The 18,151-nt window shown below is 42.5% G+C and overlaps 1 protein-coding gene across 2 annotated transcripts in view; it reads left to right on the top strand.

Moving 5' to 3' along the window:
- The window catches only part of LOC117272174 (phospholipid phosphatase-related protein type 4-like), a 120,045-nt gene extending 104,568 nt beyond the window's left edge, over window positions 1-15,477 (top strand). For both annotated transcript variants that reach the window (XM_078172881.1, XM_078172880.1), the window contains exons 9-11: window positions 4,855-5,473; window positions 6,601-6,757; window positions 13,152-15,477. In XM_078172881.1, the coding sequence (XP_078029007.1) occupies window positions 4,855-5,473; window positions 6,601-6,757; window positions 13,152-14,080 (1,705 nt within the window). In that variant the 3' untranslated portion in view covers window positions 14,081-15,477. The remainder of the gene's footprint in view (window positions 1-4,854; window positions 5,474-6,600; window positions 6,758-13,151) is intronic.
- The last annotated feature ends 2,674 nt before the right edge of the window (window positions 15,478-18,151 follow it).

Raw genomic sequence — 18,151 nt, forward strand, 5'->3', positions numbered from 1 at the left:
TATTTGCTAGCTTGATGCTAATGGCAGTACTCACTGGGTTGACAAAGTGCCTCTGCTGTTTCACACCATCATTTCCCCCTTTTACTCTGTGTGGTAACATCCCTAGAAGAAATATTAAAAATGCTGGGGTTGTTGTTGTCATACAGTTGTCTATGTTCTGTGTTTCTACTGGTCAAAGTGACGGCTGTGATGGGAGAATTGGATCTCAGTGAAGGGCAAGTGGTCCATAACTTTAATTTTGGAGACAAAAAATGTAGGCTAAGTGCCCTGTGGTCCATTGCCCAATAGGACATGTAGAATATTCAAAAGTACTTTAAAAGTACTTGAGCTACTTTTCTCAGGGAGTAACGTTGGAAGTACTTTAAAAGTACTTGAGTTACTTCTCTCAGGGAATAAATTTGTAAAGTAACTGGTTACTTTTTTACTTTTTTAACGCAGTAAAATAATTTGATTACTTTTAAAGTAACCCTTACCCAACTCTGATCTCCACTGCATGTTCCAACCAGGGAGGTTTGATTCCGACAGAATTGAATTTATTGAATTGAATTTATTAAAGGATATACCCCTTGAGATGGACCATCTCATTTTCGAAACTAGCTAGTGAGTGACGTCAGCCAGTGGTTTTGCATATTACCCAGAGGGCGTTTCGGGTCGTGTTGAAGGCTACTTAAAATAGCCCATTTTATGTTCTTTTATAGCCCTTTTATTGTATTTTTGTTGTAGTTTAGCCTATCTTATTGTTGTGGTTGGGGCTGGGCTAATTTTGTGTGCAACCAAGAGTGTCATATCGTTTAGTGACTTCCCTCAGTAGCGAAAAATTGAGGGCCAATTTTATAGCTGTTTGCACGCAAAAACATTTGGTTTTTTAATGCAGTGCTGAGCTGAGTCTGTATAATAAGAAGCAGTTATGTCAAGCTATCTGGTAAAACCTCTGATGGAGGTATCTACTTTAACAAACGTTAACGGGTCGGAATAGCAGCAGGCGGAAAAATGGCATCCGTCCGCTGCTAATCCAACTTCCTCTCCATGGCATCCGCTGGGCAATGTACTATTACTTTATTGTAGTTGTTTATTTTAGCTAATCATGTCGCTGTCCCTGCATTACACCAGTTTTAAGATCACTGCATTGGCTCCCCATGTGTTTCAGGATCAATTTTAAGGTTCTTTTATTAGTTTTTAAATGTATTAACGGTCTTAGGCCATCTTATTTATCTGACCTGCTTTTATCATATCAACCCTCGTGGATCCTGCGGTCCTCTGGCACTGGCCTTTTAATTGTTCCAAAAGTCAGAACAAAAACCCACGGGGAGGCTGCATTCAGCCATTATGGCCCTCACTTATGGAATAGCCTGCCGGAGTGCATCAGGGGCCTGTATCACGAAGCAGGTTTAATGTCTTAGCGAGGTAACTTCAGGGTTAACCCTGGGTTTTCGGTCTCATGAAGCCGGTTCAGTTCTTATCGGGGTAGATCACCATGGTAACTTACTCTGAACGGCTATCCTGCTCCGGAGCAGGATAAGTTCAGGGTTGAATCTGATCCTATAAAAAGCACCACCCACTGGCCAATCAGCTGTTCGGAAAAAATGACTCTGCTGACAGAAATGCAGCCCAGTCATGACGGGAAGTTTAATTCATTTGATTGATTTTGATTTGAAAGTTTATTTTGAACATTAAAAAAGAAAAGAAAGCAACAACAACAGACAATGAAAAGACTGTTCAAAAAGGAGTGGAAAGAAGTCGAAATGTCATCCCACCCCTTCATAAGAAAAAAACTGATAATTTGCGGACACTTAAAAGCACCATTAATTAGTGCCAACATTTTGTTTTGTTGGAGGAAATGATCCCTGTTAAAGATAATGGGCCTAACTGACAGCTTTGCTGCTGGAAATGTAGAAAGTAGCCTATCATGTCTACACTTCATGATGTTTGAGGGATTTTCCTTTTTGTTTTTTAAAGAGGGAGACTAGGTATATTTTTGTGCAGCTGTTAATTTCTAACACAACTCAATATCAGGATGATTTTATTCAGACTATCAATTTGGTGTTGATATGATTTAATTGTGACGTCAGCTTTAAGCTTTATTGTAGCATATATAACGTTATGACAAAGAAGACCAATTTATCAGACGCAATGATGTTAGACGATAATTGTAATACACGCAATTCATCTGCGCAGCATTGATTTCATGGGATTCAAGGGTGTGATCAGTGTCAGATGTACAGGTACAGGTACTGTAGCTACTTGAACCAGTGGTGAGCAATTTAACCTACACATAATTTTATTTGCTACCTTGTTTTGTCTTGATTTTTCCCTCTCTCCTCCTCTATTTCTTCTTTCCTGACCCATTTTTTTCTCTCTCTTCTCTATTATGTGATTTCATTGATGTTTTGACAGGGGAATTTCTTTGATAAGCTTTTAGTGGCTTCTAACCTCTCCGGCACTTTTCTTTTTTTAATCTTGTAAATTTTATACTGTCTGTTTTTAACATTATGTGCAAATAAACTAATCTAAACTAAAACTAAACATTATTCATCCCGTTATGCGTTGCCACGCATGTTTCCTCCTCCTGCAGCTGTCACAGTGTTGGCCTTTTCTCTAATGTTGCTTTTCTCCTCCTCATATTTTAGTAGAATTAATCTCTGATCCTCACATGAGAAATACTTTTTTTCCCTCACATACGGCGCTCTGTGAGGACGCTCAGTGACGCTCGGTGACGCGGCGCTTCTCTCATGATTGTGATTGGTCCGCTGCGTGCGCGTTCACGGCTCTTGATAAAGCAACCCTGGGTTGAGTTACCGAGTTGATATCCAGCGTCGTGATACCGATTATCCTGATTGCCACTGTTAGGGTTAGTTAACCCAAGATAGGTCTGGGTAACCCAGGAAAGGTTGATCTCGCTTCGTGATACAGGCCCCAGGACTGCAGAGACTGTTGATGTTTTTAAAAGGAGGCTCAAGACTCAAGACTTTTAGTTTGGCTTTTAACTGATTTCTTTTACTCTTTTAATTCTTCTGTTATATGTTATTTTAATTTCTAATGCTTTTAAATGATTTATTTTTAAATCTTTATGCATTTTATTATTATTCAATTTCTAAATCTTCATTTATTTATTTATTTATTATTATTATTAATATTATTTTAATCTTTAAATTTTTTAATTTTTTTCTAAATCCTTAAATTTGTATGCATTTTATCATTATTTTATCTCATACTTGTTTTATCTTATCATATTGCCTTTTAGTCTTTAAAGCCCCTACAAGGAACTTTCATTTTGAGTTGATTTTGGTGACCCTGTGGACAAAAGCGGTAGTGTTTTGCCGGAATGAAGCCTACATTTCCCATGAGCTCTAGCGCGTATTGTCATATAGACGCTTACCTGGTTCGCGCATGTGTTTGTTTTGGGGATGAATGAAACAACATGACGGGAAAACTTTGCCCCCGCTCCTATCGGGGATCCCAGCTCACCTCTGCCGCGCCCCAGCTCCACCTCTCCGGCGTAAGCGCCACTGCCGCCAGGGTAAACGCAGCGGTCGGCTGGTAAGGATCAAAGCCTGTTTGGCGAGCACTTCCACGGCTTCTTGGACTGAGTATGGAGCGGTGCCTCGCCTCTTTATTTCTCGGCGCTCGCTGGACCCTGTTGACGCCTGGCTGGTACCCGTCGTTGGCCCGGATGAGGTGTTCCAGCCCCGCGGCCCCTGCTCTCCTCGTTCCCGCTGGCGCAGGGTTAATCTGCGCAACCTGCGGCCTGTGTGTGGCTCCCCGGACAGCTAACGCCATGGACCCGCCAGCTCCTGCCAGGATTGGGCTGGTAAATGCTAGATCGCTAGCGAACAAAATGTTTATCCTGAAGGATTTCCTGACTTCCCGAGGACTGGATTTTCTCTGTGTGACTGAGACACAGCTGACTGTTGGTGAGTCCAGTGCTTTCACAGAACTTTTACCCGATGATTGCTGCTATTTTAACTCCCCGCGGACGTCGGGTCGAGGAGGAGGAATAGCGACTATTTACAAGAGTCACTATAAATGTAAGCAGCTAGGTAAGATGAAGTGTGCCGTCTGAGTGCCGTAAATCGCTTCGTCCCGGAAGCAACCTGGGACAGACCCGTAGGCTACAGTTTCATAAAGGTATGAGTATACACTATATAGAAATAGCTTATCTTGACAACGATGGTCTCATTTGCTGTTGCAGGTCACGCACAGACATCAGCAGAAACGAGAGACTTTTGCATATCCAGTTAAAAGTTCCTTGTAGTGCCTTTAATTTTTTTAGTTTTTAGCTCCAGTGTTTCCTCATGGGGGACCTCCACACTGAGAGGTGTGTCCGGTCTGCCCGCGGGGACGTCGTCCTGGAGATCCCTCAGGTCCGGAGGACTGGGAGGCTCTGCACCATGTGTGGAGTCTAACGTTACCCCAGTCTACCCCGGTCTGGGGTCGGGGTGGTCTCTGTGGGGCGCTCCCTGTGGCCGTAAGCTGTGACGCCTCTCAGTGTGGATGAGCTCCCCATAGGTGGTTCTTTCCTCACCTGGTTCCTCAGTGCCCAGCCATGTTACTATATTGACTGTGTGTGTGTGTGTGTGTGTGTGTGTGTGTTTAGCCTATATGTGGGGGTAGGAGAGGCGGGTTCTCAATATGCCTATGTAGTATTTTTGTTGTATGTTTTTATTCTGTGAAGCACTTTGTGCTGCATTTTTAATGTATGAAAAGTGCGTTACAAATAAAGTTTGATTTGATTTGATTTGTGGTTGTCATACTCACTGGTCACCAGTGAACAAATGTGAGTGTGACATCACTAAAAAAATGTGTGAGGTCTTCTTCTCTCTGGTCCTTATAATGTTTCTTTGCCACTTCGTCCAGGTCCCACGGAGGCTCCTCATTGGAGGAGGGTCGCATTCCACGCCGTCATGCCTCCATCCACGCATCAATGGACTCAACCCGATCCAAACAACTGCTCAGCCAGTGGAAGAATAAAAATGACAACAGGAAGCTATCTCTGCAGGTGATGGATGGAATAAGGCCAGCATCATCCTCATCTCCTCAAAGGAACATGGAGCTGCGCTGCTCCTCTGAACCTTCTGCTATGGGCCTGGAGGCAGAGCTCCGTGGGGTAACACACCTGCCTACACTTATCTCTTGTCAGGAAACAGAGTTGCGTGCTGGGGCCCACATCCCAGCTCAGTACATGAAACTGGCAGCAAGCTCTGTTCCTATGACTAATCATAATCACATGGCCCATAATGGCAGCACCGGATTGGCTGGTGCAGCCAGAGTGTCTATTCAGTCTCGGCCGGGATCTTCTCAGCTGGTTCACATTCCTGAGGAGGAAAATCTCACCTGCAAGGATCAGGAGAGTGAATCAGAGGACAGCATTATGGATGGAGGTGGGTCAGTGAGGGAAAAGTGGCTGAGAGTGGCTGAGAAGACAACAATTCCCTGCCGGCCGCTCAGTGCTGGAGGACAGCCTCGTCTCATGCAGGTGAATTATTCTTTTTCTTCACCACCTTAATCTATCTATCGATCTATCAAGTTAAGTGCTTGTTTGATTACATCATATGACATTCATTTAGAAGAGGTATTCAAACTCAATAGGTGTAAAAGCTATATGTCATCAAAGACTGGGAGTGTATTCCTCCCAAACAACCAAAACACGTTCAGAATACTGGAGTTCAAAGACTCATCTTGGCTTTAAGTGATACTGACATCCAGTCTGAGACATATGGCAGGCAAGCAGTGAATGTCAGAAGGGGGATATGAGAAGAATAGACCAATAGTAGGAGAAGTCTTTTGAGTGTACGACAGCACCAAGTGTCCTTGCGTAGAGGGAGAAGAGGAGAGGGCCCAGGACGGAGCTTTGTGGAACCCCTGTTCCTGCAAGGTTAGACAGAGAGATTGCAGAGCTTTAGATCCCGAACCTTTTTGGTTATGGGGTCTATAGTTGACTTCGTGGATGATTTTTTAGTAAGTTTACCGAGTAGAGTTCCCAAATGTTCGACAATCTTAAATAATTGTAAACTGAATTCCATAAACACATTTGTTGTTCTGAATGTTTGTCAGACAAAAGAAGCCATATGAAGGCATGACTTCAGACTCTGATAGCTTTATGATAATCATAATGACAAATGATGGCCAATTCTCTCTATTATGGCATTTTATAGAGCAAACAATGAATCTTTAAATTGACAAAATAAGGTACAGCTGATAAATCAATAAGGGCAATAGTTGTTTTAATCAGCATCTTGAGTTGATTTAAATATAACTGTTAGTTAAATCAAGTACACATCTCTGATGAGTACAAGAACTGTGAGCATAAATTAAGCTCACAAATTTAGGTTCACTTATAGATACTCACTGCTAATGCATGCAAAGGTTATTTTGGACAAACATGAAAAAATAGCGCATGCACAGAAGAGACTGAATTCAAGTATTTACACAGGTAAATAAATGTCTTCTCAGTGCAGGCTGTATGTTTTGTGGACAGCTACAGTAATAGCCTTTTAGTCTGAATAGCATTTCACCTACAGGAAGAGCCAGTTAATAATTAGCAAACATTCCAGGAGCGAAATATTGAATAGTTCACCTGACACTGTCATCCTCCTATTCCAGGTGATAGCCTTATCCAAACAGCAGGGTCTGCTTCACTCTCCTCGCTCAGAGGATGGTGGAAGCACCGTCAGCTGCACTGGATCTATTCGGTACCGAGCCCTGACAGACCAGGACCCATCACCACCAGCCTCCACCACCGGAGCAGTGGGAGGAGGAGGTCTGTACTGCTAATAGAGAAATATATACATATATCTGGTGTGTGGTAATGCATCATACTGAAGCCCAGCAGCCTTAGCTGACCTCTGCCCTACTTTTTACACAGCGTTACTGCCAAACACCATAAGGTGGATTGTTTTATGACAAAAAAATTGCATGAGGGCTTTGGTAATCCAGTGATATGGGCACATAATTTTATGGCAGTGATATATACTGGAAAGAATGAACAGAGCAGGAGAAAGACTTTCAAAGCATTTTTCGTTTTAGTAGGGAAAAAAACAATATTTACAGGTAGGAAGAGGGTCTTACTTTTAGCAGAACTGGTCTAAGATAGAGGCTATCAATAATCACAGCTTGTTGAGGTATCCTTGGACTAGAAACTGAACCATCAATTGCTCCTGAAGAAGAGTATGCGTCTGAATGATTAGGTGAAATTGGATTAAATGAGATGAGATGAGAGTGGATCCTTTTGAGCAGTATGCATGGCAGTCTCTGCCACCATGAGTGTATGAATGTGTGTGAATGCGTGAGAGTTGCACGTAGTGTAAAGCACTTTTAATGGTCGGAAAACTAGAAAGGTGCTATATAAATACAAGTCCATCCATTTACCAATTGAACACTCCACTGAGCCTAGGCAGTATGTCTGAGGTTTGCAATTTAAGGAAAACCAACAACTAGTCTCCTATAGCATATCTGATTATCTGGTTATACAGTGACTGCTGTGGAAGTGCAGCAAAGGAAAGATCTTGTGACAGAATTGAAAGACAGCTGGTAGCTAACTGTAGAGAACAGACCCAAATGGAGCTCCCACAGATTAGCTACCCATGGCACAGGATCCAGCACTAAAGTTGTTAGGGCCCCAAACACATTTTGCGACCAAAATTACCTCCTGAGTTAGCGAGAGTGCGGGCACAAGATGTCTCAATGGCAGACAACAACGTAAACGACACAGGAACGAAACAGACAACGAATGTGATGATCAGCACATCTTAAGATTCAGCAGCTACAGAAGGACACATACTCCTGAGTTGCATATGAGGCTTTGCAAAACTTTATTCCACCACAGGCCTTAAGATACAGTACAGGCCAAAGTTTGGACACACCTTCTCATTCAATGCGTTTTCTTTATTTTCATGACTGTTTACATTGTAGATTCTCACTGAAGGCATCAAAACTATGAATGAACACATGTGGAGTTATGTACTTAACAAAAAAAGGTGAAATAACTGAAAACATGTTTTATATTCTAGTTTCTTCAAAATAGCCACCCTTTGCTCTGATTACTGCTTTGCACACTCTTGGCATTCTCTCCATGAGCTTCAAGAGGTAGTCACCTGAAATGGTTTTCCAACAGTCTTGAAGGAGTTCCCAGAGGTGTTTAGCACTTGTTGGCCCCTTTGCCTTCACTCTGCGGTCCAGCTCATCCCAAACCATCTCGATTGGGTTCAGGTCCGGTGACTGTGGAGGCCAGGTCATCTGCCGCAGCACTCCATCACTCTCCTTCTTGGTCAAATAGCCCTTACACAGCCTGGAGGTGTGTTTGGGGTCATTGTCCTGTTGAAAAATAAATGATCGTCCAACTAAACGCAAACCGGATGGGATGGCATGTCGCTGCAGGATGCTGTGGTAGCCATGCTGGTTCAGTGTGCCTTCAATTTTGAATAAATCCCCAACAGTGTCACCAGCAAAACACCCCCACACCATCACACCTCCATGCTTCACAGTGGGAACCAGGCATGTGGAATCCATCCGTTCACCTTTTCTGCGTCTCACAAAGACACGGTGGTTGGAACCAAAGATCTCAAATTTGGACTCATCAGACCAAAGCACAGATTTCCACTGGTCTAATGTCCATTCCTTGTGTTTCTTGGCCCAAACAAATCTCTTCTGCTTGTTGCCTCTCCTTAGCAGTGGTTTGCTAGCAGCTATTTGACCATGAAGGCCTGATTGGCGCAGTCTCCTCTTAACAGTTGTTCTAGAGATGGGTCTGCTGCTAGAACTCTGTGTGGCATTCATCTGGTCTCTGATCTGAGCTGCTGTTAACTTGCGATTTCTGAGGCTGGTGACTCGGATGAACTTATCCTCAGAAGCAGAGGTGACTCTTGGTCTTCCTTTCCTGGGTCGGTCCTCATGTGTGCCAGTTTCGTTGTAGCGCTTGGTGGTTTTTGCGACTCCACTTGGGGACACATTTAAAGTTTTTGCAATTTTCCGGACTGACTGACCTTCATTTCTTAAAGTAATGATGGCCACTTGTTTTTCTTTAGTTAGCTGATTGGTTCTTGCCATAATATGAATTTTAACAGTTGTCCAATAGGGCTGTCGGCTGTGTATTAACCTGACTTCTGCACAACACAACTGATGGTCCCAACCCCATTGAAAAAGCAAGAAATTCCACTAATTAACCCTGATAAGGCACACCTGTGAAGTGGAAACCATTTCAGGTGACTACCTCTTGAAGCTCATGGAGAGAATGCCAAGAGTGTGCAAAGCAGTAATCAGAGCAAAGGGTGGCTATTTTGAAGAAACTAGAATATAAAACATGTTTTCAGTTATTTCACCTTTTTTTGTTAAGTACATAACTCCACATGTGTTCATTCATAGTTTTGATGCCTTCAGTGAGAATCTACAATGTAAATAGTCATGAAAATAAAGAAAACGCATTGAATGAGAAGGTGTGTCCAAACTTTTGGCCTGTACTGTACATCAGGTCAAGAAAGGGTGCCTGAAGAAAGGACAACAGAGACCTTGCATCATTAGCTACTTTCTGAGAAGCAGGTTGAGTCAGTTGAATGAAGCTCAGCAGCAGGAAAAAAACCCAAAGTGTACCAGGCATCAGCAATCCTGTCCAAGCAGAGGAAATGCAAGGCACAGGAGAGCAACCTGAACTCAGCCCATTCCAGCCTGCAGTGGAAAAGAAGATCCAGGGGCAAAAGCCCTTGATCAAGTGCAGAGGTCAATGGTGACCTCTGCAATGTCTCTGAGATGCTCAGGGTCGCTACCATGAGGAAGTTAGAGAAGATGGTGGAACTAATCTACAACTACGGAATGGAGTGTTTTGGAGCAGTAGAGAAGAGGAAAACTACATCGACCAAGTCCAGGAGGCAAAGAAATTCATTGCTTAGCTAGAGAGAGATGGCAGCTGAAGAATCAATAGATGAAGGCTACATAGGAGGTAAAGGAAGGCATAAAACTGTTGTAGTAAGACAACCGTAGCAGGCTTGCAACACTGAGAAGAACTGACAACCTGGTAAAGAAATGCAGAAGTAAGGAGCAGACAAGAGCACGTTTCAGCCAGATCAGCCTCCTGAACTTCAAGCGAAAAGCTCCTTTAGTGTGGTGGCTCACAGGCTACTGGCACAGGCCAGGATACTTGGAGTGAAGGCATCTGATTGACACATCAATCCACAAAGGAATGATCCTAGGCTTCTCTGTCTATAATGCTATAATGCTACTACCATCTGATGTCAGATCCAGGTGGCCAGAAAGGAGGGTTCAGACCATAATGTGGTTTTCTGGGCCTTGGCAATGCCTTTGGCTGAATAAGTGGCATTAAGAGCATTGATAGGACTATGCTCCTTGGCAAATTGAAGCTTCCGTGCATGCAGTTCAGGCTTCTGTCATGTCTCATATGGTCACTAACACTAAATGGAGCTCCAAATTTGAAGGTCAAGCTGGAGAGGCAGATGAGCTCATATCCAAGAAAGTGGCCTTGGCTTCCCGGGTGCCTCAGTAGCATTGGGCTCTACAGCAAAGGAGTCCTAGACCCACACCCTCTTCGGTCTAACAAAGGACTACAAGTGCACCACAGTAAGATCAAAGATGCTGAGTCACGTGATCCACTTGGAGCCTCTGGGGCCCCCACCGTAATTTCTATGAACAGATTCTGTATATGGGATGTATGTAGGCGATGGGACAAGATTTTGATATTGAAGTGATTGTGGTACTGGAAGCATTCGGATTTACATCTGTGGTCCAAGTAAGATTGACCAGTTACTTTTAAATAGCAGGTAAACAGTCTGTGTGGAGAAGCAGAGTGCAATAGCCGAAATGCAATCTCTTAACCCACTGCATATGGTATGTTGACAAGTTAGCCTTCATATGCAGACATCTGTTTATATAGATGAGCCGAAATGACTGGTGCACAAAAAAGGAAGACTTTGTTCAGATATCCATTGGCTACACCGTATCAGCCAGAGATACTGGCCTTCACCCTCAGAGGCTTTATCAGACCATAAGCCAATGGGTTTGGCTTTGGTTTGCCCCCACTCTGGCTACAGGCAGAAAATTGACCCCAGCAGAAGCAACTCAGCAGGCAAAGGTGGCTTTCAAACACTGAGACATTGTGGGCCAAGTGCAGCAAATAAGGGGTGACAAGGCCTTAGGACCTGCACACTGGCTTGAACTCGCCTCAGAAATTTAGCCTTGTGATAGAGGAGATATGGTGACAGGAGAAGGCCACAAGGTGCACAAAGACTGTGATTCAGGCAAAGCAAGGCAAGGGCATTACATGAAATGGGAGGGGAGTGGAAAATAAGATGTCTTGGAGAGAGCTGTGGGAAATGGAGACATTCATAGCAAGCATCATCATCAAGGCTACTTTTGATGTCCTGCCAGGTAGCTCAGCAAGCTGTACAGAGATGACCCCACATGCCCCCTCTGCCCTACACTAGTAACACTAAAATACACTGGGCAGTAAGACTAGCCTCATCATGGCAGATACGGTTAGTGGCACCAGGTGCTACGGTGTCTTGCAGCAGTGCGGGAAAATCAGTTTACAAACGCAGGACCCCCTTCAGCATTTGCCTTCAGCAGCAACAATTGTCAGGGTAAGAGGCAAGGCAGGCTCATCAGACCAAGGCTAGATTCTTGGTGGTTGGCCAGAGCACACAACTGGAAGATAGCTGCAGACTCTGCTTTCTAGCTGAGATTGCATCCACCAGCCTCACACCAGCCTGTGTGCTATGGGCAGTCTCACTCCATCTCGTTCACAACATCAAGCTCACAGTGCCCTGGGAGGATGCAGTGGAAGTGGCCTACAAGTGCAAGAAACTGAGGTATACTGAACTTGCAGCCAGCCCTCAACAACGTGGCTGAAAGCATAAGTCTGTCCAGTAGAGGTAGGCTGCAGAGGGTTCATAGCCACATCAACATCAAGGCTACTCCGGGACATGGGAGTTTGAGGCATGGCCTACTAGCAAGCAGTCAAAGACCTCTCCAGAGCCGCTTAAAGGGCAGTCAGTGGTTCTAGATGAGAAGGGACTCCACTTGGCACTTGGGCCCCCAAGTGAGCAGATGGCATCTAGGGAGTGAGGCTGGGACAGCAGGGGCCCATCAGCAAAACACAGAGGAGAGAGGGCATCTAATTGATAGCCTGCCCGTCAAGTAAGCCATCGCTCACTTGATGAGCAGCTGTGGCTCAGGAGCTAGAGCAGGTCATCCGCTGATCGGAAGATGTGCAGTTCAATCCCTGACTCCTCCAGTCCCACAGTCCACCTCTTAAGACTGAACTGAATGATCACATTAGATTAGATTTGATTAGAACCTGGTGAGCAGTATGGCACCTTGCATGGCAGACTCTGCCACCATCAGCGCATGAATGTGTGTGTGAATGGGTGAATGTGGCATGTAGTGTAAAGTGCTTTTAGAAAGGCACTATACAAATGCAAGTTTATCCATTTATCATGTAACCACCCTACTAAGCCTAAGATGAGCAATTTAAAGGATACCAACAGCTACTCCTAGACTAGAGCTGATTCTGCTATCATAATATGAAAGCTTTGCTACATTGGAGGCAGATTGATTTAGTTTTAGATTGCCAGAAATAACTTGAAATTGAAATGAAAAAAAGATCAGTCAGTGACCAGGTAAAGGATACATCTTCATTTTTTTCACAGATCCCACAAGTTCAAAAAAGATAAGAATGATAAAAACGCACTGACACATTGTTGATTTTTGACGTTTGTGGGATTTCTTGGCAGAAACAAAAGTAAAGACTTTTTTTCCAGCGTTAACCTTGGAGGGAACAGTTAAGCATTCAGGGAGACACATCTGTTACTCTCCCAGAAGCAGATGATCAGTGGATATCAATTTCAACTCTTTGCCTCTAGCACTGTTATGCATCTATAAGGATTTACTTAGACTTTATGGAAATAGGGCTACCTTAGTTCTATACTTTATTCCCAGCAAAAGACTGAATAAAGTCTGGACTGTCTGAAGAATAGCAAGCAGTATGACCTAATATATCAGGTCCTGGACTCTGCTGCTTCGTGGCAGTCACTGCAGTTAAGAGAACTGAACCTTTAGATTTATGGATTTAAACATTCAAGATGATGATTATTATTGTTAGTAGTAGAAGATTATTATTGAGTTATTGATTATTTGTCTTGTTCTGTTAGGAGGAGGTTTAGAGAGAAGTGGCAGTATAGTCCGTGTTGAAGCCCACCCAGAGTCCAGATCAAACAAACCTGTGGTGAAACCTCCGAGCACTGATGGAAGTGGCTCCTGGCGATGGAAACCACCAGAACAACGAGCTTCGCTCCGACAGTCAGGTTTCGCCCTTAATGACCTGAACAGACACACAGACAGCTGTGATTCGCTGAGAGATGGAGGGTCAGTGGATGGACGGAGAAGTGTGACAGGAACTGAAACGGAGAGTGAAGGTGGTGGAGACGGAGGGGGAGGAGGAGGAGGAGGTGTATACACAAACCACCCACATGTTGTACACCCTTTACATCCCTTACATCCCAATAACCCCAACAACTTCCAGCACCCCAATTTTAACCCCAACAACCCCAACTTTAATAATACCCATTTTAACTTCAACCCCAACTCTGCAAACTTCAACCCCAACTCTGCCAACTCCAATATGTCATTCACCCCTACTGCCACCTTTGCGCCTCCATTCCACCCCCACCCTCAGGCCATCACCACCATCAGGGTCACCCCAGTGGAGGGAACGGCTGCGAGCAGCGACGGTGGCTCAGACAGCCAATCAGTTGCCTCGTCCAGCCGCGAGTCCACCCTGAGGAGGAAGAGCAGCTCCCATATCGTCCATGTCCCCGATCGAGGACCCACCCCCGACCTTCACAATAACCACCGCCTCTGTGATGACAGTAACCGCATCGACAATGAAAGCAGCAACCGTTTCCATGAAAACCTTCGAAGTTTTCAAGAAAACCCCATCCACCCCAACCACCCCAACCACCCCAACAGGCAGTTGCAGGGTATGTTTGGCCGTCCTAGCCCAACCCCTCCCCCTACTTTACCCCGCCCCGTCCTGACTCACACCCCGCCTCCTACTCTGGGGTTGGCCTATAAAGAATGACACGCTCAGTGTTGAAATCATCCATCTATCTCCTGTGATTAAAATGTGTCCTACTCGACCAGTAAAAAAAAAAATCAATGGAGATGCTGCATGGGCCATACAGAATCTCAGATTAGGCCACACATAAGGAAAATTTGGTTAAATCTGTCCACCACCAGGGGGTCAGCCAAAGGGGGATGGCCAAAAACTTGTTAGTCCCACCCATTAGGGCCCAATATATGGCTATTTGTGTCCCCCAGCATCCTAGCCAGTTTAGATCCCAACTGAATAAATGTTATGTCTTACTAAGACACTTGAAGTAGGCTTATCAAAACCTATTACTAAGAGGTTCACAATCCTCTTTGGGTCAAAAGCCATAGAGAGTACTAACACAATTAGCCCTGCCCACAATCTCCAACTGGCCAGTCAGAAAGGACTATAGTCAGGGCCCAATGTAAGAGGGGTGAGTCTGATTCAACATTTTTCCTTGCCTTTTTTTAAAATCTGGATACACCCATTTTTTTGTAAATGTAATGAATGGAGTGCACTTGTTTCATAGGCACAAGAATAATGGGCTAAATAAACTGCTGACCCTTTGACTCAGGAGGAGAGACTCCAGCCTCCTCGCTCTGTCCCATAGTTCCCTGTCAGCAAGGGGGTATTCAGCCTATTGACTCTGACTGCTGGGTCAGCTGTCAATGAGATAACATTCTTATCAAAACATTTTTACACACAGTATATTCTCGTCTTTCATCCTTTTGTCAAACACAGGTAACAATATTGATATATAAACTTTACAATGTAATCACATGCCATTAGATGGAAATTTGCATTCAAAGCCCATAACTGTGCTGTGCTTGTACATATGAATGTGAGTGGCCACAGTGGAAATTAAACCCACAGTCTTAATTGTGTCTGAGCTAAAAGGAGTCCCTTTTGGGCAATAACAGTATCTCTTAGTTCATGGTGGTATTGTGTTTGTGTTGGATAAGAACAATATCATGGGACATACCTTGTGTTTAAATATAGTTAATCAATTTTTTACATGCTGTGTTTTAATGATGTGCAGTATATGAATTATCCTGACTGTGTAGTAGCTGTGCTGTACACTGGTACATGCAGCATTTGGGTCATCTGAACAAACTTAGGTCATACATAAGTCCAAAGACTGAATGAAGTGAAGTATTTTGTTTTCTTTATTTGGTTCGGTTTTCCAGCTCATCATGACTCCCAGCTTTACAGTATGGGTACCATTACAGTTGAGTTTTGGGGCAACTGCCTGGAAGAAGGAAATCTAATATTTTTATCATAAATTTGTGATATTTTGAGACAAAGCTTGCAGTGCCATAAAATAAAGTTGTAGTTCTTTATGAAAAGGGTCATATTACCTGCTGAGAAAAGTGGTGATTTTACAAAAATGGCAAGACATTGAAATAATAAAAAAAAGTACAATATTACATAAATACAGTCGTACATTTACAACAAAGTTAGAAAAAACACAGATTGTAATTTTGAAAACACAGAGTATAATATTAAATTAAAGTGTAATTTTACTATAAAGTACATTATTACAAGAATACGATTATAAATTAAAAACAAAATGCATTACAGTATAAAAAAGCTTTAGGTTTGAGGAAAAACTTGTAATGCTACATCCATAAAATACAATTTTGTAAGAATTTACAGTACAATACAATTTTATATATAAAAATCTAGTTTACTAAAATTAAATGTAATTTCAAAGAAAGTATTACAAAGTTACAAATGATAATTTTACAATTAAAAGTAATAATCCTGAAAGAATAATGTCTTACCTTTATAAGAAATTGTTACATTACAAGATATAAGTATTATAACGTAATGTTATTATGGAAAAAGTCAGTATTTAAAAATAAATAAATAAAATAAAATTTGGCTATATTTAAAAAAACAACAAAATGTTGTAAGTATGTATGTTTGCTTATTTTAGCATTCATCAGCCGTCAGTGCAGTTGTTATTTGACCTAAGGGAAGACTTAAAATGCCTGTCCTAAAATCTATGATAATATAGTGCAGATTTTTAAAAGCTATAACTTTAGATCCTCAACAACCCTCAGTTTGACACGGAAGCTGACAGGCTGCTCTAACCTGTTTACTACAATAGAATATTGATATAAAAATATAAAATCATTTTACGACTTATTCTCAAATGATTTCCCTTTTCCCCAGAAAAGTACAATTTGTTTTTCATAATATTTTGACTTATTTTAACTTTATTGAAATGTTACAACTTTTTCACAAAATAATGACTTAAATCCCACACTATTATGCCTTTTTTCTTTTACACAAACAGCTTTATTCTTATAGCTACACGACTTTATTCTTGAAATCAGTTTTCCCCTCTTAACAGCGGCCCCGTTTCTCAGTCATAGTGTAACTCTCTACACTAATTTTGCTTTAGTGTTTTGCATGTGCGGTTGAATTTCTGAAGTTGAAAATATTCTGACAATTCTACTCCATGAATTTTAGAGAAAAACAAATACTGATTACCAGAGACAAACAACAGTGTTTGGACTACTCGACAGTGATTAGCCATCATTTTCTTAGCCCAGTGTTTACATTCTTTGTTTAACTTAGTGCCCAAGTGCCATCAGGAGAAGAAGTCATGTGGCTGTGGGCTAGTCACATACTGTAGATATGCTGCCCGAACATACTCGGGCGGAACGTATGCGGAGCGGACTCCGTGGAGGCCCGGACCAAAAGCGGATGTCCACAAGCCCTGTGTACGCAAAGTTCAGATTTTACGACCGCGCGGACTCCACTCCGCACACCAGTGACTGCTCGGCATGTATTTTTCACATTGACGTGCAAGAATTGTGGGTAATGTAGTGTGTTTCACTGACATTTTTACAGGAAACTACAACGCGGAAGTGCGCTCGACTATGGAAGCTATGGAAATGACTGCGGACATTCCTTGCGGAGTCTGCTCCGCTTATAGTACGCCCGAGTATATTCGGGCCTTAGTGCAGGACTGGAAGGACTCTCAGCAGTCAGAGTTTTAATGTAACACAAAGATCCTCAAGGTTGAATCATGTAGAATTTAAGAAAGCACATTCACTACATCTTGATGAAAGTGTCAACAGATGAGATGGATATTTCTGACTGTGTACATATTCATATATTCCTGTAAGCCACCACTTCTGGTCTAATGTCTCTTTGATGATTATATTTGTAGGTGCAAGGCCATGGTGAAGATTTAGGCGATAATGTTGCTGCTATTGGGGTTGTAAAGAGCATTTTGTTTTAAGTGGAATGCACAATAGTTGAGTGGAGAGAACTTTTATTCTAATATTTCAACATCTATTTTAGGGAGTGTCTTAGTTAAATAGGCTGATACAGTGTTTATGGTTGAATGTGAAAGTTGTAACTTAAGTCCTATACATGTGTTAGTGTGGATAGGATAAAGAGTTCGGAAGCAAGGGCCCTGATTGGTCAACAAGAAACACTGACGTTTGATGAAATGGATTCAAGAGTGTTTCTGTGCCCATTCTGGTGGTAATTAGTGATCTAGTTCTTATTGATCGATGTCATTGATTTTAGCTTGAAGTTTGGAGAGAACAGGCAGTAGCTGGAGTGGACATTTGGAGTGTTATAGAAGCCACATCATCACATTACCTGTAAACACTGTAATACATACTGTATTTGCTGATTTCAGAAAGCAGCATGATAAAGATTTCATGAAATTTTCATTAAAATATATAGAAATATAATCTTTGAAGAAAAAAAGAGAAACGTTGTAATTCTCAAAGGTTTTAACAACAGGGGCCACTGTGGATTAATCTGTCAGCTGAAGTAGCTTGATAATAACTTTGGTCCACTCTTAGGAAGCAAAGTCATAGTGAAATGACCTTTTATACAGTCTTGGTGAATCTGGACCTGATAGTCAACATCGTTGTAAAGAAGGCTATAAACAGCTCTATATTGAGCTTTGGAGACAATATTTTGATATAGATGGAAGAGGATATTTTAAAATAATTGAAACATATTTATTATCAGATACTTGCAAAAATCATAGTAATTGTGCCACTATAGAGCTGCAGAGTCAATTATTCA

This window comes from Epinephelus lanceolatus, chromosome 12, assembly GCF_041903045.1.
Source record: "Epinephelus lanceolatus isolate andai-2023 chromosome 12, ASM4190304v1, whole genome shotgun sequence".
Lineage (NCBI taxonomy): Eukaryota > Metazoa > Chordata > Actinopteri > Perciformes > Serranidae > Epinephelus > Epinephelus lanceolatus.